General features: G+C 41.8%; 2 protein-coding genes across 6 annotated transcripts in view; both read left to right on the plus strand.

Moving 5' to 3' along the window:
* The first annotated feature begins 1,836 nt into the window (after positions 1-1,836).
* Positions 1,837-10,282, plus strand: LOC106613646 (amyloid-beta A4 precursor protein-binding family A member 3). Of its 5 annotated transcripts, XM_014216129.2 has the most exons (12): positions 1,843-2,127; positions 2,385-2,408; positions 2,507-3,916; positions 4,053-4,083; positions 4,167-4,312; positions 4,912-4,998; positions 5,572-5,760; positions 6,294-6,473; positions 7,016-7,228; positions 7,671-7,790; positions 8,181-8,321; positions 8,511-10,282. In XM_014216129.2, exons 3-12 carry the CDS (start codon positions 2,732-2,734, stop codon positions 8,580-8,582), a joined length of 2,364 nt encoding a protein of 787 aa, XP_014071604.1. In that variant the 5' UTR covers positions 1,843-2,127; positions 2,385-2,408; positions 2,507-2,731; the 3' UTR covers positions 8,583-10,282. The 5 variants fall into 5 exon arrangements, 4 of the variants coding, with proteins under 4 accessions (XP_045543375.1, XP_014071604.1, XP_014071603.1 ...); XR_006756903.1 differs by adding an exon at positions 7,904-7,935 and having other exon boundaries at positions 1,837-3,916; XM_014216128.2 differs by lacking the exon at positions 2,385-2,408.
* A 416-nt stretch (positions 10,283-10,698) lies between these two features.
* LOC106613647 (AT-rich interactive domain-containing protein 3A) overlaps positions 10,699-26,962 on the plus strand; it is a 67,005-nt gene continuing 50,741 nt past the window's right edge. The window contains exons 1-4 of the mRNA XM_045687422.1: positions 10,699-10,796; positions 14,800-14,868; positions 25,556-25,675; positions 25,828-25,942. The gene's annotated coding sequence lies outside the window, so the exon portion shown is untranslated. The remainder of the gene's footprint in view (positions 10,797-14,799; positions 14,869-25,555; positions 25,676-25,827; positions 25,943-26,962) is intronic.

Below are 26,962 nucleotides of genomic sequence, written 5' to 3' on the forward strand. Positions count from 1 at the left end.
CAGTGGCTCGGGTGGTTGCCGTCCTTGATGATCTTTTTGGCCTTCCTGTGACATCGGGTGGTGTAGGTGTCCTGGAGAGCAGGTAGTTTGCACCCGGTGATGCGTTGTGCAGACCTCACTACCCTCTGGAGAGCCTTCCGGTTATGGGCGGAGCAGCTGCCGTACCAGGCGGTGATACAGCCCGACAGGATGCTATCGATTGGGCATCTGTAAAAGTTTGTGAGTGTTTTTGGTGACAAGCCGAATTTCTTCAGCCTCCTGAGGTTGAAGAGGCGCTGCTGCGCCTTCTTCACCACGCTGTCTGTGTGGGTGGACCATTTCAGTTTGTCAATGATGTGTACGCCGAGGAACTTAAAACTCTCCACCCTCTCCACTATTGTCCCGTCGATGTGGATAGGGGGCTGCTCCCTCTGCTGTTTCCTGAAGTCCACGATCATCTCTTTTGTTTTGTTGACATTGAGTGCGAGGTTATTTTCCTGACACCACACTCCGAGGGCCCTCACCTCCTCCCTGTAGGCCGTCTCGTCGTTGTTGGTAATCAAGCCTACCACTGTAGTGTCGTCTGCAAACTTGATGATTGAGTTGGATGCGTGCATGGCCACGCAGTCGTGGGTGAACAGGGAGTACAGAAGAGGGCTGAGAACGCACCCTTGTGGGACCCAGTGTTGAGGATCAGCGGGGTGGAGATGTTGTTACCTACCCTCACCACCTGGGGGCGGCCCGTCAGGAAGTCCAGGACCCAGTTGCACAGGGCGGGGTCGAGACCCAGGGTCTTAATGACGAGTTTGGAGGGTACTATGGTGTTAAATGCTGAGCTGTAATCGATGAACAGCATTCTTACATAGCTATTCCTCTTGTCCAGATGGGTTAGGGCAGTGTGCAGTGTGATGGCGATTGCGTCGTCTGTGGACCTATTGGGTCGGTAAGCAAATTGGAGTGGGTCTAGGGTGTCAGGTAGGGTGGAGGTGATATGGTCCTTGACTAGTCTCTCAAAGCACTTCATGATGACGGAAGTGAGTGCTACAGGGCGGTAGTCATTTAGCTCAGTTACCTTAGCTTACTTGGGAACAGGAACAATGGTGGCCCTCTTGAAGCATGTGGGGACAGCAGACTGGGATAAGGATTGATAGATACATTGCTGCAATAAAGGGACGCACCTGATTGGCAATGACGTTCAGATATCATGTGGCATTCAAACATTTATCTACCAGTATCAATGGGCATTATGTCTGAAACTAAAACACCCTACAACATCAAACTGCCACGCAATAATTATCCTAGCTTTCACCAGGTCAGTCTATTTCATGGAATTGGAGGTCTACCAGATAAAGTTGCCACTCATTTATAAAAATGTTTTACTCCAGCCACACAGGGTGCAATTTGAGAAACGGAAACCGCACCAACAAAATGTTTTATTATCTTACTTAAAAGTTCCCTGTAATATAGAATAACCAATTATATTAACCCATATTTTAAGCTGGCATCGTATGGTTTGAAATGGTCATCACACTGGATGAATTCTCTACTAAAAAAACATATCAAGTTTACTTCGATCTTGCTGTGAAGGTGTGTGTGTGCTTTGACAATTTAACATGTCATGAACAGCACCACCGTTAGGCTATTGCAGCCTCATTTTACCCGTGATATCAAAGTAATTTTTAGTAAGTCGCGAAAATGAAATAAAATGTTTGGTATAATTTTGAATACGGAAGACTGAATAAGTGTAGCTTCAAACTGTTTGCTTTCAATGATTTCGTCTCTGTCTCTGCATGACAGTGCTTCCGACACTGTTCACCCTACCAGAAAACACGCGGTACCGTAAAGTGGGGTGTATTCGCGCAACAAAATTCAGGCGGAAACTGAAGAGCGGATGAGTTGAGTCGACCGCGTTTTGCGAGTGTCGGCTTGACGGCAGTGAAACAACGACATCGTTTTATGTATCATAAACACGATATGAGCGTCCTGCAAATGTACTTGTCAAAATGCGGTTACATTTGTAGCTATTACTATTAGCTGACTTACATTGCTGACTTCTATATTTTGTTGCTGAGTTCCCAAACAAGTAAACTTCATCCGTGACAGTTAAATTCAAGCAGTTGTCAGTCATCGGATCCAGAATTGAACCGGGTGAGCATCTGGATCATGTCAGATTTATGTTGGTAATGCCAATATTGTCCTCAATGTCTCGTAGTTGGCAAACCAGCAGGAAGATAGTTTATTTAGTGATGCTTCTTGACTTTAAATAGCTGAGTTGCCATAGGTAGCTAAATTAGATAGCTAGCAAATTAGCTCGGGTGATCCAAACTGCAATGACAATCAAGCTACTGTAATTTCTCTAGCAGCACTGCCAGCATATAACATGTTTTCTCTGTAACTATTTTCAGAAGATTGGAGTCTTGTATTTATTTGTAAGCGAGTAGCTCACCATGATCATAATCACTTATGCAATGTTTTGATGATGCTATTTTTATATTGGTTACAGCTCTTACTGGTCATTTTGTTACAGATGGATCAAATGTTATTATACACATAATAGCCTAATACAAATAAACCATACCATATTGTCATAGGCTAAATGCACAAAGGGCACTTTCTATATTGGTGACACGCATGACAATGGCATGTACTTTGAGCCTGAGGCAATAGCACTGTAATCTTGATGGACATAGGTCAATGAAGTGACTAAAAAAGAGTGGTCGCTCTTATTATTCCCCTGCACAAGAAATGGTGAATGCAAAAACGGTCTACTTTCACAGTGAAAAAATACCAACTTCCGACCGTTACCCCTATAAATTGCAGAAACACACTACTAGGCATTGAAAGGGGCTTGTATGTGAAGTCTCCATCATTTCAACCTGGTGATGTGCTGCCTATGATCCGTGCTCTTATCCACAAAATGGAGACAGGTAATTGCCCTGCTGGAAACGAGGAGAAACAAACAGTTTCCTCACCTTCAGCTCAACAGGAGAACACTGCTTGTGGTGGACCTGCTGTAGGTGAGCCAGAAAGCCAAAGCCAGTTCTCTAGAGCTGCTTCCAAGGCTTCTTACCCTGAATCGGAAGACCTGGACTCCTTTAACCTAATAGAGCCCCCTCCTCTGGACTGGAGGTCAGACGACTCTAGTGAAGCAGGTTCAGTGGAAGAGATGGACGACCCTAGCTTCCCTCCCTCCTCGGTCCCTGTGGACAGTTTAGAGGACGGATTAAGTGAGTCCCTACCTCCCTTGTACACCAGTGACACTGCAGCTTCTTCTCTGGTAGTTAGCCAGGAGGAGCTAATTGACTATGCTCCTGAGGATAACACGACAACCAAACAGGTTCTGGATCCTAGCAAAGAGGGAGGAGAGGTGGGGGATGAGATGGAGGAGAAGGTTGAGATCAGGAGAACAGGTGACAAAGACCACACTCAGATCCACCACCTGCTAAACCGACTTCAGGTCATTGGAGGAAGCCCTCTCCCCAGGGACTCAACCTCTGACCCTACACCATCAGCATTCTCTGAGCCCTCTGAATTTGAGCCTCCAGGCCCATCTCTGTTGATGGACATCAGCCCATTGCTACCAGACCCAGAGCAGAACCCGAAACAGGCCTCGGAGATGCTTTTCTCAGAGAGTCACCAGAGAGACCTTTTAGGGCTGTTGGAGTGTACAGAGATAGGGGCTTCCCAGCCCAGTTCCTCTGACATCAAGGTTCCTCCTTACATGGCCCGGAGAGGGGAGATGGACGCGGTGGTGTCGGTCTCCTACAACCAGGAGGATGGCGAAAGGTTCTGGGAACACTTTGGGAACAGCTGGCGGCTGCGCCACAGGGATGACTCCATGGAATCTTTCCCGGAGGACGAGGTCCCAGAGCCCGTATGGATGAAGTTAGGGGAGGAGGCTCCGGAGGAGGTAGACTCTGCAGAGAACAGTAATCGGGTAAGTTTGACATGCTAAAATATGGTTATCAATGATGAATGCTGGTGTTATTAGTGTATATTACTTTGCTGATGATTGGTTCAAATGAGCTGTGTCTTTCACTTTGTTCAATAATCACTGACCTCTTCATGTACAGGGCGCAGAGGACCGCCCACCCTATAAAGACGGTAATCTCAATTTAGGCTGTATGTAAAACTTCTATGCTTCTCTCATTGGACTCTAAATAATAATAGTATTGCGTTTCTGTCAGTGCCTGGCCCCTGTGACCCAAATGACCTCCTGGATGGGGTCATATTTGGGGCCAAGTACCTGGGCTCCACCCAGCTCAAGTCTGACAAGAACCCCTCCACCAACGCTCGAATGAAACAGTCCCAGGAGGCTGTGGACAGGATAAAAGTGAGTTTTCATTTACATTGTAGTCATTTAGCAGACGCTGTTATCCAGAGCGACTTACAGTAAGTGCATTAATCTTAAGGTCGCTTGGTAAGAAAAATCCCATATCACAGTTGTTTGCGGACCGCTGGGGTAAGAGTACGCTGTGACAGAACCATTTGCGGGTTATATTTCTTGCTATGGGGTGTTGCTACGATCATAGTAAGTAAACATTTTCCTCAATAAAGTAAAGCAAAGTCTATGCTAGTATGAAAAGATAAATGCAAGTGTTAGTGCAGGAAAGGCAAGTGCAATGGTAAGGTGTTTGTTCTTCTTCGGGGGGGGGGGCTGTGGGATTATTTAAGATTCTATTTGAACAGGTAGGTTTTCAGACGTTACGGAAGATGGACTGGGAGTGTACTGACATTAGGGGGAAGCTTGTTCCTTCCTTAGGGTGTCAGGACAGAGAAGAGCTTTGACTGGGATAAGTGCAAAACTGGCCTCTCATAAGGATGGGAGGGCCAATAGACCAGAGGTGGCAGAATGGCTCAGACCATTCTGCTAAGAATGGGTGATCTGCTTTAAAAAGGATCATCAAAAGGTTTGCTCTTGTCTTCCTCCAGGCCCCAGACGGAGAGTCTCAGCCTATGACCGAGGTGGATCTCTTCATCTCCACTCAGCGCATCAAAGTCCTCAGCGCAGACACACAGGTAGGCAACTGCTGCTGTTGACACAATCAGCCGAGCATGACGTGGTTTGAATGGATGACAAAGTAGTTGATGGTCATTCCTTGAATAGCAGTGTCTCTAATTTGAGTCAAACTCGTCCTGTACAGTTGAATAGTGAAGAGAATCAAAGTGGGTCAGTTTGTCAGCTTGCTCCCTTCTGAATGGCTGGCTGCGTCTAGATATATAGTGGGTGCTGTTAGACTGTGTTCAGAGGCAGCCCAATTCTAGTATTTTTTTCTACTAATTGGTATTTTGACCAATTACATCAGATATTTTCATATCAGATCTTTTTCAGAGCTGATCTGATTGGACCAAATACCAATTAGTGAAAAAAATATCAGAATTGGGCTGCCTGTGTAAATGCAGCCTTAGACTAACCTAGCCCTCTTTGTTGTTTGACCTAGTGGGAATGGGTCCATCATGGATTTTTTTCATTCTTTTACCAAAAATCATTGTCTCGGTAACATTAACGTGTTAGTTAATTTACGTGAAAGTGTTAGTAAACAGTTAGTGCATGTTTCCTCCACACATTCATCCCTTCTGTTCCACCTACAGGAGGCCATGATGGACCATCCTCTCCAGATGATCTCCTACATCGCAGACATCGGCAGCATCGTGGTCCTGATGGCCCGCAGGAAGCCGGCCGGGGGCCGTAAGGGCCAGGAGGGGAACCTTGCTGGGGTCAACTCCCCCGGGCCACAGAAAAAGTGCTGCATGATCTGCCATGTGTTCAACTCTGACGAGGTGAGTCATTCAAGCAGAAACCGTACAGCATTATGTCCAATTGGTTTTCTGTGGGGGTTTTTTGTTGTTGAAAATAATCAGATTAGGTTGAACTGTTTAAAAAATATATATATATATTTTTTTTTATTCCCAGTGCCAGTCTTTTTCTACAGTACTTGAGCCATCAGTACTTGCCAAGCAAATAGGTAGCGGAGCTTTGTTGAACACAAAAACAAACAGCCTGGCACCCAGGTTACTTTTCCATGCCAGGGAGTTGTTAAACAAGAGGAAATTAGCAGTTCATTACTGTTATGGTTAGGTTAGAGTTTGGGAACGATTATGGTTAGGTTTAATATTAGGATTGAGGTAAACTAATGGGCCATATCTTGATGGTTAGCCACAGCCTATTTTGACAACTTGAAATGCTCTGTAAGATTGTGAGGAGGAACAGGATTGCCATATTGTTATATGACAAGGATTATCGTACTCTTACCTGCCAGGCTGGGACACGTTTGAACATGCCCACTGACTCACTGTGTCTCTCCTGCGTGCAGGCCCAGGTGATCGCTCAGGCGATTGGCCAGGCCTTCGGTGTGGCCTACCAGCAGTTCCTGCATGCCAACGGCATCAAGGCCAGTGAGCTAAGGCCCAGCGAGTACAGTGACTACCTGGGGACCCAGGAGCACTACAACGGAGACCTGGTACACTTCTCGGATTCAGATAACATCAGAGAGGTACAGAAACCCCTCAGTATTTCAGCATCATGTTGTTATTACCAGCCAGGGTTTCCTTTTGAGTGTAGGCCTACAAACGCAGTATTCCTCCTACCTTTAGCCTAGATAAGCATCTGTTTTTACTCTAATTGACTCATGTTCGCGTATCGGAAGCAGTCAGTGGCAATTTAACCAGGAGCCTATGAAATCTGTTTTATGTTAACATTTGGTTGTGCATGGAGTTAAATGTTGGCCTTCATAAACCAAATAGATATTTGCTGGTTGTACACTATGCAACAAGCACTTCCTATCTTGCTCAAGACAGTATTGAAACAGATCCATACATTTCATGATGTGTCTTAAGTGGAATGTACATCAATGTTGTGTTCAGTTGGGGGAAAAAAACATTTTGAAATGGAGTGAGGTAATACCTGAACTTTTCCAATAAGAACATCGTTTTTTGTTTTCAATTGCAAAACGTTTTGCTACTGCGTTTCCCTACTGAACATCACCTATGAAATCCTCCCTTTCTCTTAAACCATCTCCCTACTGTCTGTGTCCAGGTGTCCATCTCCAAGGCTCCCGGGGAGATAGTGGGGATGGCTGTGGTGGAGTCGGGCTGGGGCTCCATCCTGCCCACGGTGGTGGTGGCCAACCTGCTCCACGGTGGTCCTGCAGAACGCTGTGGGGCCCTCAGCATAGGAGACCGCATCATGTCAGTCAATGGCACTAGCCTGGTGGGCCTCCCCATAGCCACCTGCCAGAGTATAATCCGGGTAAGAGGGGGACTGTGTCTGTCCCTGTTACATTCTTTCCTGTGAGCTGTCTTGGCTGTGTCTATTGTATAGTTCCTAGAATGTACACTAGATGGTGTTGTATTGCTGAAGTCATAGAGACTGATGGGTGTGATATGTAAAGAGGGAGAAGAATTGGTGGAAATGTTTGCTTTCCAGGTATTATTTCGGCATGAGATTGGACCTGATGGCAGGTTGTTGCATTTTGTCTCCTAATGTTGTTTTGTTAAATGTATTCCATGCACATGCACGGACACACACACACACACACAATACTCCTCTCATTCTGTGAATGTCTTTCATTATCTAAGAAGCACAGAATGCAGTTAGTGAACAGATACTTTAAGGTGACAGAGACATTTATCTTTGCAGACATCTTTCTAGTATTTGTATTATGTATTTTCCACTTTTGTTTTTGTAAAAGGATTTTAAAAACCAAGCAGAGGTGAAGCTCAGTATCGTTCACTGCCCTCCTGTCACCATGGCAATTGTCAAGCGACCGGACCCAAAATTTCAGTTGGGCTTCAGTGTAGAGGACGGGATTGTAAGTGACAGTTGCTTTATTATTTTACTCTGCAAACTTGTATGGATACAACTGCCAGACAGAATCCCCAAACAGGATCCAACATTCATGTTTTATTTGTTTTTATTATTTAGATTTTTTTTGCTAAGGCCCAGTCCAGTCACTAGTGAGTAGTATTCATTTGAGTTTCTTTTCGTTTATCACAGTGAACATGGTCTGGAATAAAGATAAAAGTGAATTTTAAATTGATGTGGTCGGAAACAGCATTTTAGACTGAATAGTAGGTGTACGGCATCCATTTTTGGAACTCTATAGTAGTCAAGCTAAAATTGTCCACTTTCACTCACCTCAAAACTCTCACTTTTAATCTGTATTTTTATATCTTTCTCATCCTATTGTTGCCTTGGGCAGATCTGCAGTTTGATGCGTGGAGGGATCGCAGAGAGAGGGGGCATCCGGGTCGGACACCGCATCATTGAAATCAATGGGCAGAGTGTGGTAGCCACTCCTCACGAGAAGATCATCCACATTTTGACTAACGCAGTCGGGGAGGTGAGACAGGAATTCAACACCAACTCAGATCAGAAGCACTAGATTTCACACTGACTTTCATTTCATGAATCCTACTTTCATGAATCCTATTTCATGAATCCTACTGTGTTGACAGAACATTACTCAATAAGTAAATTAATTGGTCAAAGAAATATTGTCATTCATAGCTGTGTTCGGCATTCTGAACAGATTCACTTGAAGACCATGCCAGCCTCTACATATCGCCTTTTAACGGGACAAGAAACGCCAGTATTTCTCTGAGAGAACGGAGGAGAGAATGCTGCTGGTGCTCTCAGAAGCCAACAAGGAAGAATACCATTTTGAAGCTATACACATGCACACACGCAGCCTCAAATTGGACTATGCAAATGGACTGTATCACCTGGCTATTGATACACCACTGAACATAATGGGGTTATCCACCTGAACAGAATATTTGATAATGTATATTGGAATATCAGGATGATACAGCAAATGTTTTCAAAGGTAGAATTGTTAATAAATCTCTGTTTATATTTGAGATGTTAAAGCAGATAACCTCACTTTTCCTATTGACGATCTCAGTTATCTTACTACTATACTAATTATCTTTCTGAACAGGAAAAGCATGAGTACCTGCAATGAATTACTTCCACTGCCATTCTTTAGTTGCCGATGTGCCTCAGCTCAGTGGAACTTGAATTCGTGGAGAGGAGCCTAATTTAAGATAGCTGGTCCATATCTCTCGTCATTACGTGCTTCCCACCTCTAGACAATGCCATTGAGTAACATGCACATCAACAAGCGACTACTTCGTCAGTGTTACATTGTTATTATGTATCTCCGAACAGTGTACTATTAATATGCTGAAAGATTTTTACGTTGTGCATGCCATTCCCTATTGTTCCCATTTCCATGCCTGGAAGAATTCAGAACTTAGTTCTGTATTTTCAGAATCAAAGGTAACTGCCTTTTAGTGTTAGAGATATACACTGAGTGTACAAAATCTTAAGGACACCTGCTCTTTACATGACATAGGCTTACCAGATGAGTCCAGGTGAAAGCTATGATCCCTCATTGATGTCACTTGTTAAATCCATTTCAATCAGTGTAGAAAGATGAAGGGGAGGAAACAGGTTAAATAAGGATTTTAAGCCTTGAGACTATTGAGACATGGATTGTGTATGTGTGCCATTCAGAGGGTGAATGGGCAAGACAAAAGATTTAAGGGGCTTTTGAACAGGGAAACGCTCAACAGCTTTTCCATGGGTATCAAGAATGGTCCACCACAAAAGGATGTCCAGCCAATTTGACACCTTGTAGAGTCCATGCCTGACAAATTAAGGCTGTTCTGAGGGCAAAATGTGCTGCAACTCAATATTAGGAAGGTGCTCTTAATGTTTTGTACACTTATATATATTTTTAATGACTGCAGTTTTGTATGTTTATTAAATGATATATCCCAAACAATTGGCATTTGTTTTTCAATTTAATTGATTATGAACTGAGGGTGTGTGACTAAACCCTGTATTGTATGCTGCTGTTCTGATGGTATTGTGTGATATGTTATGTCCGTGTTCTACCTCCAAACTTTAATATTTGATCCAATAATGGAAAAAATGTACACCAAAAAATGTACAATATAACCCTGTGACAATATTGATGTCTTAGAATGCTCATGGTGGGTCATTCTCTACAATGTATGGAACTTATTCTTTACGAGTTTTAGGCCTGACCCTACAGTGACAGGGTGGCAATGGCATCTAGCGCCCTACATAATTTCTGTGATGTGGATATGGCCCGGCCACATTAGCCACCACAGGTGAGTACCAGGGTCATGTATTAAGGGCACACAATAGCAAATCATAAGGTGAATGCACCAATTTGTAAGTCGCTCTGGATAAGAGCGTCTGCTAAATGACGTAAATGCAAATGTTTCGAAACGTTGTGCAACGGAATAAAATGATCTTGATGAATATTTATTTAATCTCTCCACTATTGAAATCAGTTGTATACTGCAGTGCCACTTATTCTTTTGTGAACACAATTCCTTTTGAATGTTGTGTGCATGTCATGCAGAATGTTTTATATTTTTTAAAGGAAGGCGTCTACAAAAAAACGAAGAAATGTGGAGTTACTTGTTATATTGTTTTATTCTACACCTAAGAATATATTATAACCTCGGTACTTTTTCTGTTATTTTGTAGCAATATTTGTCAACCTTGTTTAACCCTAACTCTCATACTCCTGGCCAATAGGCTTCATTTGTGTACCAAAATAGAGGTAGAATTGACAGTGTTGCAACCAATCAGATAAGAAATGGGTTTCTGTGACCCCCGTCATAATCTTTTAGCCAATCAACATCGACCAGTGGGCTGATGTTTTAATTTCCAATTACAAACACTTGAAATGGAGAGTTTAAATCAACGAGTTACTGAAATGACTTATTTGGGACAGCTTCACTGATAAATAGGAATATTGTCATTGATTCAAAAGGTGAGCATATTACTTTTTAGTCCAGCATGCCTCTCGGCTACATTAGCTAATTTAATCTGTAATACTGCGTAGTCTGTTTTATCTCACACACGTTAGCATCACTTTGGGCCGAGAGGACTGTGTAGGTGCATGTTCAATTGTATCAATTTGTATAGCTATGTCATGTCATGTATTCTAATGTATCATATGAATTATTTATTTTCACAAGTTTTATTGTATAACCATATTAACCATATTAAATTGAGCTCCATAGTTGTATGGCTTGTGTAACAATTTTGCTGACTTGTTTGAACACTGGTATTATGATTTTTAAATGTAATCTAGTTCTAATTTGATTAATGAATACCTTCATTTTATTAATAATTAATGAAAGTGTTAGGTTTGCGTTTCTTGAGTGATCGCTGTATAGCGTTTCCTCGTATGACATGTTATTTTCTTACTTTCTCTTTTAGATTTTTACGTTTTAGAAATGACTAAAACGTAAAAATCTAAAAGAGAAAGTAAGAAAATAACATGCCCTCCAGAGTGACTTACAGTAGTGAGTGAATACATTTTGGTACTTTTTTTTCATACTGGTTCCCCATGGGATTTGAACCCACAACCCTGGCGTTGCAAGCGCCATATTCTACCAATTGAGCCACACTGGACCATCTTTCTCAGGGTTTTACCCCAAATTGTGTGAAATGTTGACACTACTCTCAAAATATGTGGTCATACTTATTGTCATGAAATATCGTAATGCCCCTTTTATTTATTTTATGGTGCACTATTAATATTTTATTTTAGCCCAGGTCAGTTGATATGCTCAATGTGGGGAGACCAGTTAGGGCTTGAGTAGACCTATTTGTCTTCCTCCCACGACATTCATCAAGGCCCCATCTGGGCTCTCAACTGAATTGTGTTCAATACAGTCATTTCAGTGGCTGACTCACCATTTTGAGCTGATTGTTGTGAAGAGAGATTTAGAGAATTTAATTATTGTATATTGTGATGTATTATTAAATTATTTGCACATTATGGTAATGAGCATGTTATAAAGATTTACTGGGGATAAAGTGTATAGCTAGTTGAACAAAGATGAATACACAGACCATGGCTTGGCACTAGGGATGGGCTATGCAATTTCTTACATTGAATTTGCAAGTGAAATCAGTTGTGTGTTCACCAATGAATTAATTTAGGTGAAAACAATGCTGTTTATAAACAAATGATAGGTTGTGTAAGGATTTGTTGGGTAAAAGTTAATATAGAAATATCATAATCACGTAAGCTAATTGGGATAATGAGGATTGCAGGATCAACATGGGGGAGTCCTGAGCAAATGAATGTCCTCTCCTCCGTGACAGGATGGCATAGGACCGTCGCCTTCATGCTTTGTCATTCATGCGATTGTGTGTTTTGTTCATATTTCTCCTCTCCCATATTAGATAACCTTACTCTCAAAGTTTTCCAACTGTAGCAATACTAAACCCATTTGTAATATACAAAGGTGTGTCATGGAAATTCTACACAGGGTCACTCGAAGTCAATCTTAAATTAATAATTGTTTATTAGCAGTTAACTGGAGAGCTTCCAACAAACTGGATGCAACATAGTGCACATCTGTCAGGAGCTCTCTCGGGTCAGTCCCGTTAGATCTCTTATATACTGGTTACAGACACGTTACATAGGCATAGTTCATAGGGTTGGTTCCGGCATGTCTCTGGCATAGTCTCCTATCTTAACCTCTCTGGGATATGTGGGACGCATCCCACCTCAACAACAGCCAGTGAAATTGCAGGGCGCCAAATTCAAAACAACAGAAATCTCATAATTAAAATTCCTCAAACATACAAGTATTATACACCATTTTAAAGCTTAACTTCTTGTTAATCCAGCCACAGTGTCTGATTTCAAAAAGGCTTTACGGTGAAAGCATACCATATGATTATGTTAGGTCAGTGACCTAGTCACAAAAAACATACAGCCATTTTCCAGCCAAAGAGAGCATTCACAAAAAGCAGAAATAGAGATAAAATTCATCACTAACCTTTGATGATCTTCATCAGATGGCACTCATAGGACTTCATGTTACACAATACATGTATGTTTTGTTCAATAAAGTTCATATTTATATAAAAAAATCTCAGTTTACATTGGCGCGTTATGTTGAGTAATGTTTTGCCTCCAAAACATCCAGTGATTTTGCAGGGAGCCACATCAATTTACAGAAATACTCATCATAAACGTTGATATAAGATACAAGTGTTTTACATAGAATTAAAGATACACCTCTCCTTAATGCAACCGCTGTGTCAGATTTCAAAAAAGCTTTACAGCAAAAGCACACCATGCGATAATCTGAGTACAGCGCTCAGACACCAAAACAAGCCATACAGATACCCGCCATGTTGGAGTCAACAAAAGTCAGAAATAGCATTATAAATATTCACTCACCTTTGATGATCTTCATCGGAATGCACTCCCAGGAATCCAGTTCCACAATAAATGTTTGTTTTGTTTTGATAAAGTCTATATTTATGTCCAAATACCTCCTTTTTGTTCGCGCGTTCACTTCACTATTCCAAATGCTGTAGGCGCATGCACTAAGTCCAGACAAAAAGTAAAAAAAGTTGCATTACAGTTTGTAGAAACATGTCAAACGATGTATAGAATCAATCTTTAGGATGTTTTTATCATAAATCTTCAATAATATTCCAACCGGACAATTCCTTTGTCTTTAGAAATGTAAAGGAACTCAGCTCGCTCTTACGGCTGTGCACGTGACTGAGCTCATGGCATTTTTCCAGACACCTGATTCCAATAGTTCTTATTCTCTCCCCATTCACAGTAGAAGCATGAAACAAGGTTCTAAAGACTGTTGACATATTGTGGAAGCCTAGGAAGTGCAATATGACCCCACAGACACTGTATATTGGATAGGCAATCACTTGAAAAACTACAAACCTCAGATTTCCCACTTCCTGGTTGGATTTTTCTCAGGTTTTTGCCTGCCATATGAGTTCTGTTATACTCACAGACATCATTCAAACAGTTTTAGAAACTTCAGAGTGTTTTCTATCCAAATCTACTAATAATATGCATATCCTAGCTTCTGGGCCTGAGTAGCAGGCAGTTTACTCTGGGCACCTTATTCATCCAAGCTACTCAATACTGCCCGCAGATCCCAAAGAAGTTAACTTATGGAACATATTCTGGGTGTTCTGCCAGGTGGTCCTGAGGAGGAGGTCATGTCGCCGCCCCCTCATATCTTTACCAAGCACAGGCAGGAACCAAGGATTATTTATGGCACTAAGACAAGATGAACATTTTCAAGGCTGTCTCTTCACCAGTTAAAATGTTCCATCACAGGTGTATTAAAAGAGCCTGTTTATTTTCTGCTGCCTGTAGGGAAGTAGGACTTATAGGACAGCATGCTCCCATCTGCACCTGAATTATCCATATACTTTGGCATTAAGTGGAAATAAGATATCAGTTGAAATAACAAATATCCCTATTTTTCTGCCTGTTTGACATTTCCAAGTGGAGGTGCTAGCACTGCTGTTGTGTAGTTCATTATCTCTGGTCAGAATTTTTTTTGGGTCAGAACACAGGTAAGTAACTCTGCTCTCCCTCATGTTTTGTTCCTATAGTGCTGCACAATGGGTTGGTAGCACCTTGTAGCGCAACATGGGGATTGGGACTCTGCTATTGCTCCTACTCTGGAAGAACATCACTTACTGCAGAAGGAACAAGTTGAGAATTGAACAAAACAGGTTTTGTGGTGTAGCAGTAGTTGGCCCTACATCACATTAACAGACAACTTGGATATAAAGAACCAACATTTCTCTTTATATGTATTCTATTTCTGATTCTAACGTTTCTACTGAACATATCCCCTTTTATCATGAATGAAATTGATATCCATGCTGTAGCCTAATGAATGAATGAAGCCTTTATGGCCATTAGGCTATACTAGCCACTATGTGTATCATGATGATGTCTTCCCTTTCCCTTACTCCAGATCCCCTGTTCCTGTTCCTCATCCTCATCTCAGTGCGTCGCTCTCATCCTCCCTACAAACCGAGCCAATGTGAGTGCTCATCATTCAGTCTTCTCTTGTGTTGACAGTGCTGCTCCAGTGTAAGCTGCCTACCACCTCTGCTGTAACACACAGGTTAAACGCTCCCTCCCCCCTCTGAAATTTCCAGCCAATCACATAAGCTGATTAGCTAGGTAAGAGTGATGCTGGGTGCCATGCACACTTTCCCCAACCTATTAGGCTCTTCGTCTTCATCTTGCTTATTAAGGACCTTTGTCATGCAGTGGTTCAATCACACAGTCATATTGTATGTATTTCAGGTTAATCTTAGTGTTTGCATTTGAGTCCATGGTTCACGTCAGTGAGAGTGTTTAGACTCTGGTTTCAAGCCAATCCTTGTCCTCCTAGGCAAACTGGTTGCCTCCCACATTACAATGCTCTGACTGACATTTCTGGGACTAGGCCAATCCCTCTGTGTTGAAAGGAAAGTGATTATTACACACATCCAAATATAGCACAGGAACTGGGCAATAGTTCACCATGTTGACATGTTTTGCATGTCTCAGGACAATCTCTCAGCTAACAAATATACAGTGCATTCGGGAAGTACTCAGACGGCTTCACTTTTCCCACATTTTGTTATGTTACAACCTTATTCTAAAATTGATCAAATATTTTTTTTCTCCCGCATCAATCTAATACACAATACCACATAATGACAAAGCAAAAACGTTTTTTTTGAAATGTTGACGAATGTATAAACAAACAAAAAAACTGAAATAGCTTATTTACCTAAGTATTCAGACCTTTTGCTTTGAGACTCGAAATTGAGCTCAGATGCATCCTGTTTCCATTGATCATCCTTGAGATGTTTCTACAACTTGATTGGAGTCCACCTGTGATAAATTCAATTAATTGGACATGATTTGGAAAGGCACACACCTGTCTATATAAGGTCCCACAGTTGACAGTGCATGTCAGAACATAAACCAAGCCATGGGGCTGAAGGAATTTTCCGTTGAGCTCAGAGACAGGATTGTGTCGAGGCACAGATCTGTGGTAGGGTACCAAAAAATGTCTGCAGCATTGAAGGTCCCCAAGAACACAGTGGCCTTCATCATTTTTAAATGTAAGAAGTTTGGAACCACAAAGACTCTTCCTAGAGCTGGCCGCCCGGCCAAACTGAGAAAAAAAATTGGGGGAGGGCCTTGGTCAGGGAGGTGACCAAGAAACTGATGGTCACTCTGACAGGGTTCCTCTGGGGAGATGAGAGAACCTTCCAGAAGGACAACCATCGCTGCAGCACTACACCAATCAGGCCTTTATTTATGGTAGAGTGGCCAGACAGAAGCCACTCCTCAGTAAAAGGCACATAACAGCCCGCTTGGAGTTTGCCAAAAAGCACCTAAATGACTCTCAGACCATGAGAAACAAGATTCTCTGGTCTGATGAAACCAAGATTGAACTCTTTGGCCAGAATGCCCAGCGTCACGTCTGGAGGAAACCTGGCACCATCCCTACGGTGAAGCAAGGTGATGGCAACATCATGCTGTGGGGATGTTTTTCAGTCCCCAACAGTATGTATTCTATTCAAATAATATCGTCTTTCAGCCACTCTGGTGGCTTCATATCCCTTTTTGGGCGAGCTTGTGGCTCTGTGAACATTCTCTCTCCTTCCCCCTCTTTTTGTGCGTTGTCTGTGGCCTCCTCAGCCTGTATGGCTGGTAGATCTGATAGAGCTCTGACGTGTGTTTTGTTCTTCCGTACCTCAGCTGAGCCTGGGTCAACCACATAGGAGTGTGGGGCATCCGCTTTCCTCAGCACTATTGCTGGTGTCTTTGAGTTTGTAATCAGTTCGTCAGTCAACTGTAAGTGCTGTTATTGGGAAGTGGAAACATCAGATTGACAGTTTTTAATGAAGCCAGCAATGCTGATAACCCCCCCAACTTTTTGTTGTTGTAAACAAAAAGTTCACATTGTCAGAGAGATGCTTACACACATACAGTTTATGTAGCTAGGTCTACTGTAGAACTCACACTATATAATCAGATTGCTTCAGCTGGATTAAAGTATTAATGTGGCCATGCCCCCGAGTAGGGTACAGCCTTTACTCCCATGTAATTAGCCAAACTTTGGCGGCATTCTAAGCAACTTACTGACCCTTTTTTGCCGTTTCAATAAACTTTCTGCAGCCTCACGTGCCGTTATTAATATACTTGGCTGTCACAAAGTTATTCTACGCACTAATTTGTTACCCGACCTGCTAACACTGACAGTAGTTGGCTGGCTAGCTAGAGAAGTTTCTCTATCGAATTCGCTTGTTTTAGATATGTCGTATAACTACTTCCAGTCTTTGCTGCCCTCGAACGGTCTAGGTATTTAAAAAAGTTGATTCTTGTCGGCTTGCCTATATGTCCTTTCAACTTGCTGGAGAGCAGCTGGGGAGACGAAACTACCAAATGGCCCAAAGTAGCCTATGGCGATAACTACACCTACTACCTACACCTAGCCAATTTATTGAAAGCTAGCCAATGTAAGTTTTACTAGCCTAGCCAGCTACTGTAAATGTAAATTTGGCTGCTCAGGAGGGGCTAATGCTTCATTAGCCATCTTTGTCAGTGAATAACATTTTTGAATCTTGATATGTCTCATTTCAAGTAACTAGCTGTGGGCTTAAAGAAGCATTCAAACATATACTTTGCATAGAAACCCACATAAAAGCATGTAGATGCAAGTGTGTGTGTGTCATGTATACTAGAATGCATATTAGCCAACACAGCATATCCAACACACATAGCATACATTGCAATACAATCTTCTCTAAAAACAGCTGGGCAAAATGTATCCAATGTGCCCTGTAATAAGATAACCAGAGCTTGATTTCTAAACTCATTCGTCAGTATTACAGGTTTGCCTAGACAAATACAGCCATAGATTCTTCAACTAAACTGGTATTGGTGATACTCTCTTCGTTATCAATTCTGGAAAACAAATCTTATAAATGTTAGTATCCAGTTGCAGGTGGTTCTACAAACACCAGAGAAAACTCAAAGATAGTAAATCATTTTGTACCGCGCAAGCTGCCGCACATCTAGAATTTTCCAGCATCTTTGCCAGAACTAGTCATTTCTCTGCGATACAGCTGTGTCCATGTGTAGAAGTAGATGATAGTGCATCACACAGTGCTACCAAAACAAAGATCTACACACATCTCACTCGATAGAAAACACGGATTTACTATCTTTGAGTTCTTTCTGGTGATTGTAGAAAAGTGTCAAAGTAGGCTATTACCACTTTAAGAATAATGAATACTTTGGGCCTTGCCAATGGCTTGATATTCAAATTATTATTACATTCTAAAATATGTGAGAATAATGTGGACTTGCCTGACAAAATAAATTGGATGCATGCATGGCGGTTTTTCTAGGCTATGTGGCTGACGCAGGCACACATAAAAGCCGTACATAGTGGTAGGATTCATCTCACCATGGCGGTTTTTATAATGAGAAAGCGACCAAAAAACAGGTTTCTTTTTTAATGGAGGGATTTGTATGGAAAGCCAAGTTGAACAGAGTAGCGCAATACCCTTCAGTTGAAGCGCCGGGAAACAAACTAAATTGGCCACATCTCTCACAAAAACGGGGGGGGGAAATGAAATCATAGATAATTCAGTAGTGACCCGTCATTCAGGGCAGTTTGGTCAGAGGCCCACCTGTTTAGCCTGTTTTGCATGTTATTTTGGCATTAATACGTGTCACATATGTGACCGACCGGCTATATTGGGTCTTATGTAGCAACATTTTTAATTGTGTTTTTTGCATTGGATAAAAGTAGAGACTCCAAGCTAGAAATGTGTATATCATACACTACAGTTGAGGAACAATGGGAAAGTTATTCTTTGAAAGTTGATACATTTGTAACCTCACTTTTGAGAAAATGGCCCTTGAATGTTTTGGTACCTACTTGAGAGCTCTTCTTTGTCCACACCCATTCTGTATCCTTCACACCCTCTTAAGCTTTAGCCCCAGCCATCTCTTCAAGGATTCACATGTGAGGCCATGTACTAAACAACCAAGATTTCAAGACTAAAGGCTGGCTTATACAACGGGTGTGTTCGTAAATTTAATCTGGAGCGCCAGAGTGTGCTCTGGCCGTTCGTAAATTCAGAGTGTTTCGCTCTCGGAGTGTTCAGAGCGCACACTGGACGCTCTGGCTGAGAACTAGGGTCGATCCAAGCATTCTGACCTAACAGCACCCAAGCTAACTGGCTAGCTTGCTAGCTACTTCCAGACATACAGTTGAAGTCGGAAGTTTACATACACCTTAGCCAAATACATTTAAACTCAGTTTTTCACAATTCCAAACATTTAATCCTAGTCACAACTCCCTGTCTTGGGTCAGTTAGGGTCACCACTTTATTTTAAGAATGTGAAATTTCAGAATAATAGTAGAGAGAATGATTGATTTATTTCAGCTTTTATTTCATTCATCACATTCCCAGTGGGTCAGAAGTTTATATACACTCAATTAGTATTTTGTAGCATTGCCTTTAAATTCTTTAACTTGGGTCAAATGTTTCAGGTAGCCTTCCACAAGCTTCCCACAATAAGTTAGGGGGATTTTGGCCCATTCCTCCTGACAGAGCTGGTGTAACTGAGTCAGGTTTGTAGGCCTCCTTGCTCACACATGCTTTTTCAGTTCTGCCCACATATTTTCTATAGGATGAGGGCAGGGCTTTGTGATGGCCACTCCAATACCTTGATTTTGTTGTCCTTAACCCATTTTGCCACAACTTTGGAAGTATGCTTGGGGTCATTGTCCATTTGGAAGACCCATTTGCGACCAAGCTTTAACTTCCTGACTGATGTTTTGAGATGTTGCTTCAATATATCCACATAATTATCCTACCTCATGATGCCATCTATTTTGTGAAGTGCACCAGTCCCTCCTGTAGCAAAGCACCCCCACAACATGATGCTGCCACCCCCGTGCTTCACGGTTGGGATGGTGTTCTTCGGCTTGCAAGCCTCCCCCTTTTTCCTCCAAACATAAGAATGGTCATTATGGCCAAACAGTTCTGTTTTTGTTTCATCAGACCAGAGGACATTTCTCCAAAATGTACGATCTTTGTCCCCATGTGTAGTTGCAAACCGTAGTCTGGCTTTTTTATGGCAGTTTTGGAGCAGTGGCTTCTTCCTTGCTGAGTGGTCTTTCAGGTTATGTCATTATAGGACTCGTTTAACTGTGGATGTAGATACTTTTGTACCTGTTTCCTCCAGTATCTTCACAAGGTCCTTTGCTGTTGTTCTGGGATTGATTTTCACTTTTTGCACCAAAGTACGTTCATCTCTAGGAGACAGAACGTGTCTCCTTCCTGAATGCTATGACTGCTGCGTGGTCCCATGGTGTTTATACTTGCGTACTATTGTTTGTACAGATGAATGTGGTACCTTCAGGCATTTGGAAATTGCTCCCAAGGATGAGCCAGATGTGTAGAGGCCTACAATTTTTTTTCTGAGATCTTGGCTGATTTTTTTGTTGTTGATTTTCCCATGATGTCAAGCAAAGAGGCACTGAGTTTGAAGGTAGGCCTTGAAATATATCCACAGGTACATCTCCAATTGACTTGAAAATAAAGGAGAGCTGCACACTCTTAAGAGCTCAGATGCAAAAATGTAATGTCCAACATTTCCACAGGCAAGCTGTCTTCATCCAATTGACTCAAATTATGTCAATTAGCCTATCAGAATCTTCTAAAGCCATGACATAATTTTCTGGAATTTTCCAAGCTGTTTAAAGGCACAGTCAGCTTACTGTATACAACTTCTGACCCACTGGAATTGTGACACAGTGAAATAATCTGTCTGTAAACAATTGTTGGAAAAATTACTTGCACAAAGTTGATGTCCTAACCGATTTGTCAAAACTCTAGTTAACAAGAAATTTGTGGAGTGGTTGAAAAACAAGTTTAATGACTCCAACATAAGTCTATGTAAACTTCCGACTTCAACTGTAAAGGAGAGAACAGCTCACTCTGACCATTTTACTGGTTAAGCTGTTTTTGTGTTATCCAGAGCTTTGGTGACTGCAACGGTGCTGATGGAAACAATTGTATTTACTCATTTTTGTCAATGTTTACTGACACCGGCTATATTCAACGAGTGTGGAGCGTTCATAAATGTGTCAGTTATTCTGCGGTCTGGCACACTCAGACGACAGTGCTCTGAAATCGGAGTAGATAGACGTAGCTGGTAAATTCACTGTGGCTATCGACAGTTGTCGCAGTGACATTATACACATTCTACTGAAATGGGTACTTGCATAGTGGAGTCTTTTGTTTAGACATGTAACGTTAGCTAGCTAAACAATTAACCATAATCCCAACTCATAACATTACTACCCGGCATGAATCTGCAGGTAGCTAACCAACCAGGTTCAATGTTAGCTAGCTGACTTTAGGCTATAACTAGCAATGCAAATGGCTCTGAGATACAAATAATATCTCTACACAGATCATACACGTAACGTTAGCTAGCTAGCCAGCCAGCTAACATTAGCTAGCTAGCTAACAGTACACTTTAACTTGAAATGAAAACGTCTTTCTCACAAAATGTGAAACTTGTAATATCTGAAAATGTTGCTAGCTAGACTCTTACCCGTATACATGGATGGACACTTCTCCCTCTCTGTCACAGATGTCATGGTTGCCCTTAGTTTGAAGATGTAATCCGGAGACAGGTGTTTTATACAGCCTTCTATGTGTTCTCTTTTCGACTCCGTCTGCATTTCTGTAATGAAACGGAATAATGTTCTCCATCTCCTTAGCTATCATACTCTAATTCCACTGATTTCAAAACTTGGTCCTCCAGAAAGTGGAGCGCAACACTTTTGCAGTCCTACTATGTGATATTTTTCTAAAAAAGCTGTGTGAGAAGCTTATATGTATATGAGCAGTATATGAGCTGGTCAGCTACACATACTGACCAGCTCATATTCTAGACAGAAGCGTGTTACATTGTAGACCAATCCGAACTCCTCTCTCGGCATGTCCAGCACACTCATTATTTCAGCCAATCATGACTAGCGGGAAGGTTCCTGTCTTTTTCCGTGGCTAAGCCAACTAGGCTCATAAATTAACAATTGTATTCGTATTTACAGATGTCATACAAGTTTGTTATTATGACACATGAAAGTTCACGTTTCAGAAGGTATTTCTGCCAAAAAACGCATTTGGATTTTAAAAAAAGGTTTACGTTCAAATGGCGTTCCTGTGAAGTAATGACGCGCGAAATAGGCCTAGTTTCTTGATACGAGTCACATATCAGTTTGCAAATAATGTAAAAAACATTTTTATAATCATTAAGTTAATAAAGCCGCATGCAAACATGGTTTTTATTTGCTTTCTTGAGTAAGGCAGCTCCAAAATCCAGGTGTTTCACCCTAGCTCAGTGCTTTCTGGGTGGTGGGGCAGCCAGCAAATAATGCGGAGCGTAGGGGTTGGTAATGTTCTCTAGTTGTGCCTTAATTGGCTCAGTTTTCTCACTCATAGGGACTCTACGTCACCGCAAAATCTATGGTGAGAGTTTGAAAATTCAAGCCCCTTGGGTGCTGCCACAGAGTTACATTAGAAGTGCCATCCAAGAAGGCTCAAGGTCATTGGCCACAGATAAAATGACTTCAAATCACGTTATATCTACAGTAGCTTTAATTGGACTGTCAACATCATACTTTCCAAATCTTAGCTAGCAAGCTAGCAGTCATCATCATGAATCAAGTCGACAATCTACTGGCAAATCCTTTTTAATCCTTGTCATATGAGGAGAAATAATGAATAGAAATTATAGATAAAACGTATCGGTGCTCATCGGCCATTGAACATAAACATTACACAACAAGTTGGAAATCGCAAATTCAACAATGAGTGGTTTGGAAGGAATCAGTGGCTAACTGCAAGCGTTGCAAAGCAGTCACTAGCCTGCTATTCAGTTGTGTGGTCAGATTCAGATGTGTGGTCCCAAGTCTTTATTTAAAGGCCTCTTTTCCAAGCTTAAATGGATAAACATTCAACATTGGCCATGCTGTCAATCCAACATGACTTCTGCCGTGCTCAAAACAACTAGAAACTCAGGACTGGGAAATCTAACTTCAGTGAATTCAAGACAACTGGGAACTCAGAAAAAAACAAGCTCCGACTGGGAAAATACGTTTTGAATGGTCGTCCAATTCGGAATTGCAAGTCGGGAACTCTGGCCTCTTTCTAGAGCTCCGACCTGAAGATCACTGATATCATCATGATTCAACCTTGTGTTTTTCCGAGTTCCCAGTTGTCATGAAAGCACCATAAATCCATAGAATGCCAGACTTTGATGACAAAGTTTAATGACCACCTTCCTGTTCAAGTGGGCACAGCACAACAAGGTGAGTCCAAAGATGTATTGTATGCTGCTGCATGAATTATGTAATATGCCTGGGAGATATGTATACTGTAGCTAAGAAAGTAAATGCTAAGTGTATGTTGTGTAGTAAGCTGTTAGTAGCCCATGTGCCTCACCCTAATAATTTGGTCCCTTTCTCCCTCTTAATTTTGCCTACTGTTCTGACTTGGTGGCGCACATGTAGCCTATAGCATGTTTTATAGAAATGTAATCATTGAATATTGTAAGAGCTTTCATTGTCTGCTTATATCCCCCTTTATTTATCCTACAGTTCTGACTTGGTGTATAGGGAGAATACTGTAAGAACGGCCCATGTTCTGAATTCCGTCGTTGTACATTTCAAAGGTGCTGAACAAATAGTTATATTGGCTACGTGTATATCCTAGCTCGCTCATTAATGTCTTAATCGAAATTACGTATTGCCTCTTATCCGCTCGTCTTCCCCTTTTGCCATAGTTTGTACATCAATAGAAACCACATTTGTTTAAACAAGTCAGCCATTTCAGCTATGTTTTTTTTTTTAAAGGCAGTAAATGAGGCTGAATTAACTGTTTCGCTGCCAGACAAGGCTCCGCTGATAGCCATGTGTAGCAGTGGTAAGGTTTTGGGACTGCTGTTGGAACTCTGCTGTTGGGACAGCTTTATGTAGGCCCTAACAGTTTGTGGGCACCGTTTGTCACCGTTATAGTGCAATAAATGTATTGTTTAGTGTTGTGTTGTGGCTTTGCTGGCATGCATCAAAAAAATAATTTTAGTTTGCCCCACCAAGATTTACATGTTAAAATCACCACTGGTTATAATGTCGAAATATGTTAGTTACTAAATATCAGCGGTGTAAAGTACTTCAGTAAAATCACTTTAAAGTACTACTTAAATCGGTTTTTGGGGTATCTGTAGTTTACTATTTATATCAACTTTTACTTTTATTTCACTACATTCCTAAAGAAAATGATGTCCTTTTTACTCAATACATTTTCCCTGACACCCAAAAGTACTCGTTACATTTTGAATGCTTAGCAGGACAGAAAATGGTCCAATTCGCACACTTATTAAGAGAACATCCCTGGTCATCCCTACTGCCTCTGATCTGGCGGACTCACTTAACACAAATGCTTTGTTTTTAAATGATGTCTGAGTGTTGGAGTGTGACCCTGGATCCTTGTACATTTTTATTAAGACCTTTTTTGGAAGTACATACTGGTATTAACGGGAGTAAATGAAGATCGTTGCTCAGAGAAACTCCATATTCTTTGAGTAACTAACATACGTTGACATTATAACGTTTGCAGAGTTGTCTAATGGAAGTTTGAATCGTAGCTTCCTGGGCATCAGAGACGAGACACGTCATACTCATCAACATCGTTAACGCACAGATACTGTGTGGGGCAGATGTTACATTGACATTGAAGCCATTTCAAGTGGCTGACCCTAGTAAGTAAGCAAGTTGCTAAACTGGTTAGCAGTTTATTGCTTGAGTCCTTTACCCCTCTGCTCATGCAAGATATCTGGCAGCCTTTTTTTTATAGCCAGTCGTTATATTCTCTGACGATACCTCTTCTACATACACCTACGTACTTTTACGATGTAGCCAGCCAACAATTTTTTGTTTCTCATCATGACAGATCATCAGAAACCTCATTTGCATGAGCAATGTGTGTTTGTGCACCTTCTCTCAACTACAATGTTGTCATCTGGTCTAAAAGTGGCAACAGTGGAAAACGACCAATCAGAGCTCGAGAAATGTAAACTCACTGACCCCCTTTTTATAGTGGTGTGTCATTTTGTAACCTATTCTGTGCTCAGTATAGTTATAGCAAGATGGTATACTACTTTATTCTATAGTAAGGCCATTTAGAAGTAGCTAGCTACACAGGAACAAATCAATATTTTGTGAAGAGGTCACCTCCAAATGCATCTGTCCTCAAAATTAATGCTCTCTATTTTTCCCAACTTGATAGAGGAGCGCAAATGCACCTCTCTGCCCAACTCCCCAGCCAAATGTGTGTCTCCGACCAAGAAGAAACAGTTCTTCATCAAACAGGCCATATGCAACCCTGACTTCACACCCAGAGCCAAAGGCAAGAAGAACCAAAGGTGGCAGGAGAACAGTAACTTCTCACTCTGCTGCAGATGTTGGGTTGCTACAGATAGAAGATGCTTGTTCAGCACATATTATCAATACCCACTAGCTTGATTGCAGCATGTCTGAACACATCCATTAGTCATAGCCATTAGCCACACAGCATTTTATCAACATAATTTAACGATGCTGCCTATTCTTTTCCTCTGTCCAAAAATAAAAGGTTGCTACCTTGCCAATCTTCTTGAAAGAAATGAGTGCTCCAAAGATGAGGCAGCGGTATGCAGCGACTGCCCTCCCTTCAATCTTCACTATGGTCTGCACCAATGGCAACTACATGGAGGTAGGCTTCTACTGGTCCCACATCTTTCAAAAGCCTTGCTTGTTGCAAGTGAATGTTTTACCACTACTACCCCTAACTACATTATTTTTCCCGAAATGCCCCTAACTTGAAAGGGTAAGATGTAGCTCATTGTCTCGTTGTCTCTCTCCCAGCAATGGAATGACTTCATGAACAGCTCTGGAGAGGAGCAGGAGAAGCTGCAAGCCCTTTTGGAAGAGGAGGCCAAGAGGAACAACTGCAACAAGCTCCTCAAGGACCAGAGAGAGGGTGAGAGCCCAGGGTCAATGCCTGCCACACCACAACATACACTCCCCTACCAAGCTTGTAGTGTTAAGCTGTTGAAAGTTCATTACCTGTGTCACAGCCGGCCGTGACCGGGAGCCCCATGGTGCGGCGCACAATTTGGCCTAGCGTTGTCCGGGTTAGGGGAGGGTTTGGCCGGGGCGATTTCCTTGGCTCGTCGTGCTCTAGCGACACCTTGTGGTGGGCCAGGCGCCGGCAAGCTAACTCCGGTTGTCCGTTTCCTCTGACACATTGGTGCGGCTGGCTTCCGGGTTAACCGAGCAGTGTGCCAAGAAGCAGTGCTGCTTGGCGGGTCATGTTTCGGAAGACGCATGGCTCTTGACCTTCGCCTATCCCGAGTCTGTTGGGGAGTTGCAACGACGAGACAAGATCGTAACTACCAATTGGATATCACGAAATTAACTTTTTAAAGAAAGTTAATTACCAAGCCTGTGTTTTATCACTACATGTTAGTAAACAATGTTTCATATGTTGAAACATGCTCATTTTGGGACACATGAAGTTGACATGAACTGATCAATGTTCTACTCTGCAGTAAATCCAGACTTCAATGCTCAAGACTACTTCCAGAGGATTGATCGGAGGCTGCGTGCTACGCTCAAAAAATTCCCATTGTAAGAGTCACAATTAATCATTAATGTCATTTTGAGACATGCTTGTTAACCACACCATGGTTTTACCAAACATCATGCTAGTGACACGTGTCATCATCGACACATACTAACCAGGTTTCCATTCAACCATTTCATGCAGATGAATTACCTGACTCATAAAAAAAAAATGACAAGGCTGATGGAAACAGGAAATGTCGATTCAAATTCATAAATGTTGACACACTGTTCATTCGACATGGACATGGTGTCCATAAAATGAATCAAGAAATGGTGGTGGAAATGCTTTGATGAGCAAATATTGATATAATAATCATCATATCGATGTAAACGTAAAGTCATGCGATGATAGGCTATGTTACGTTGTAGGCCT

The sequence above is a fragment of the Salmo salar genome, chromosome ssa10 (assembly GCF_905237065.1).
Source record: "Salmo salar chromosome ssa10, Ssal_v3.1, whole genome shotgun sequence".
NCBI lineage: Eukaryota > Metazoa > Chordata > Actinopteri > Salmoniformes > Salmonidae > Salmo > Salmo salar.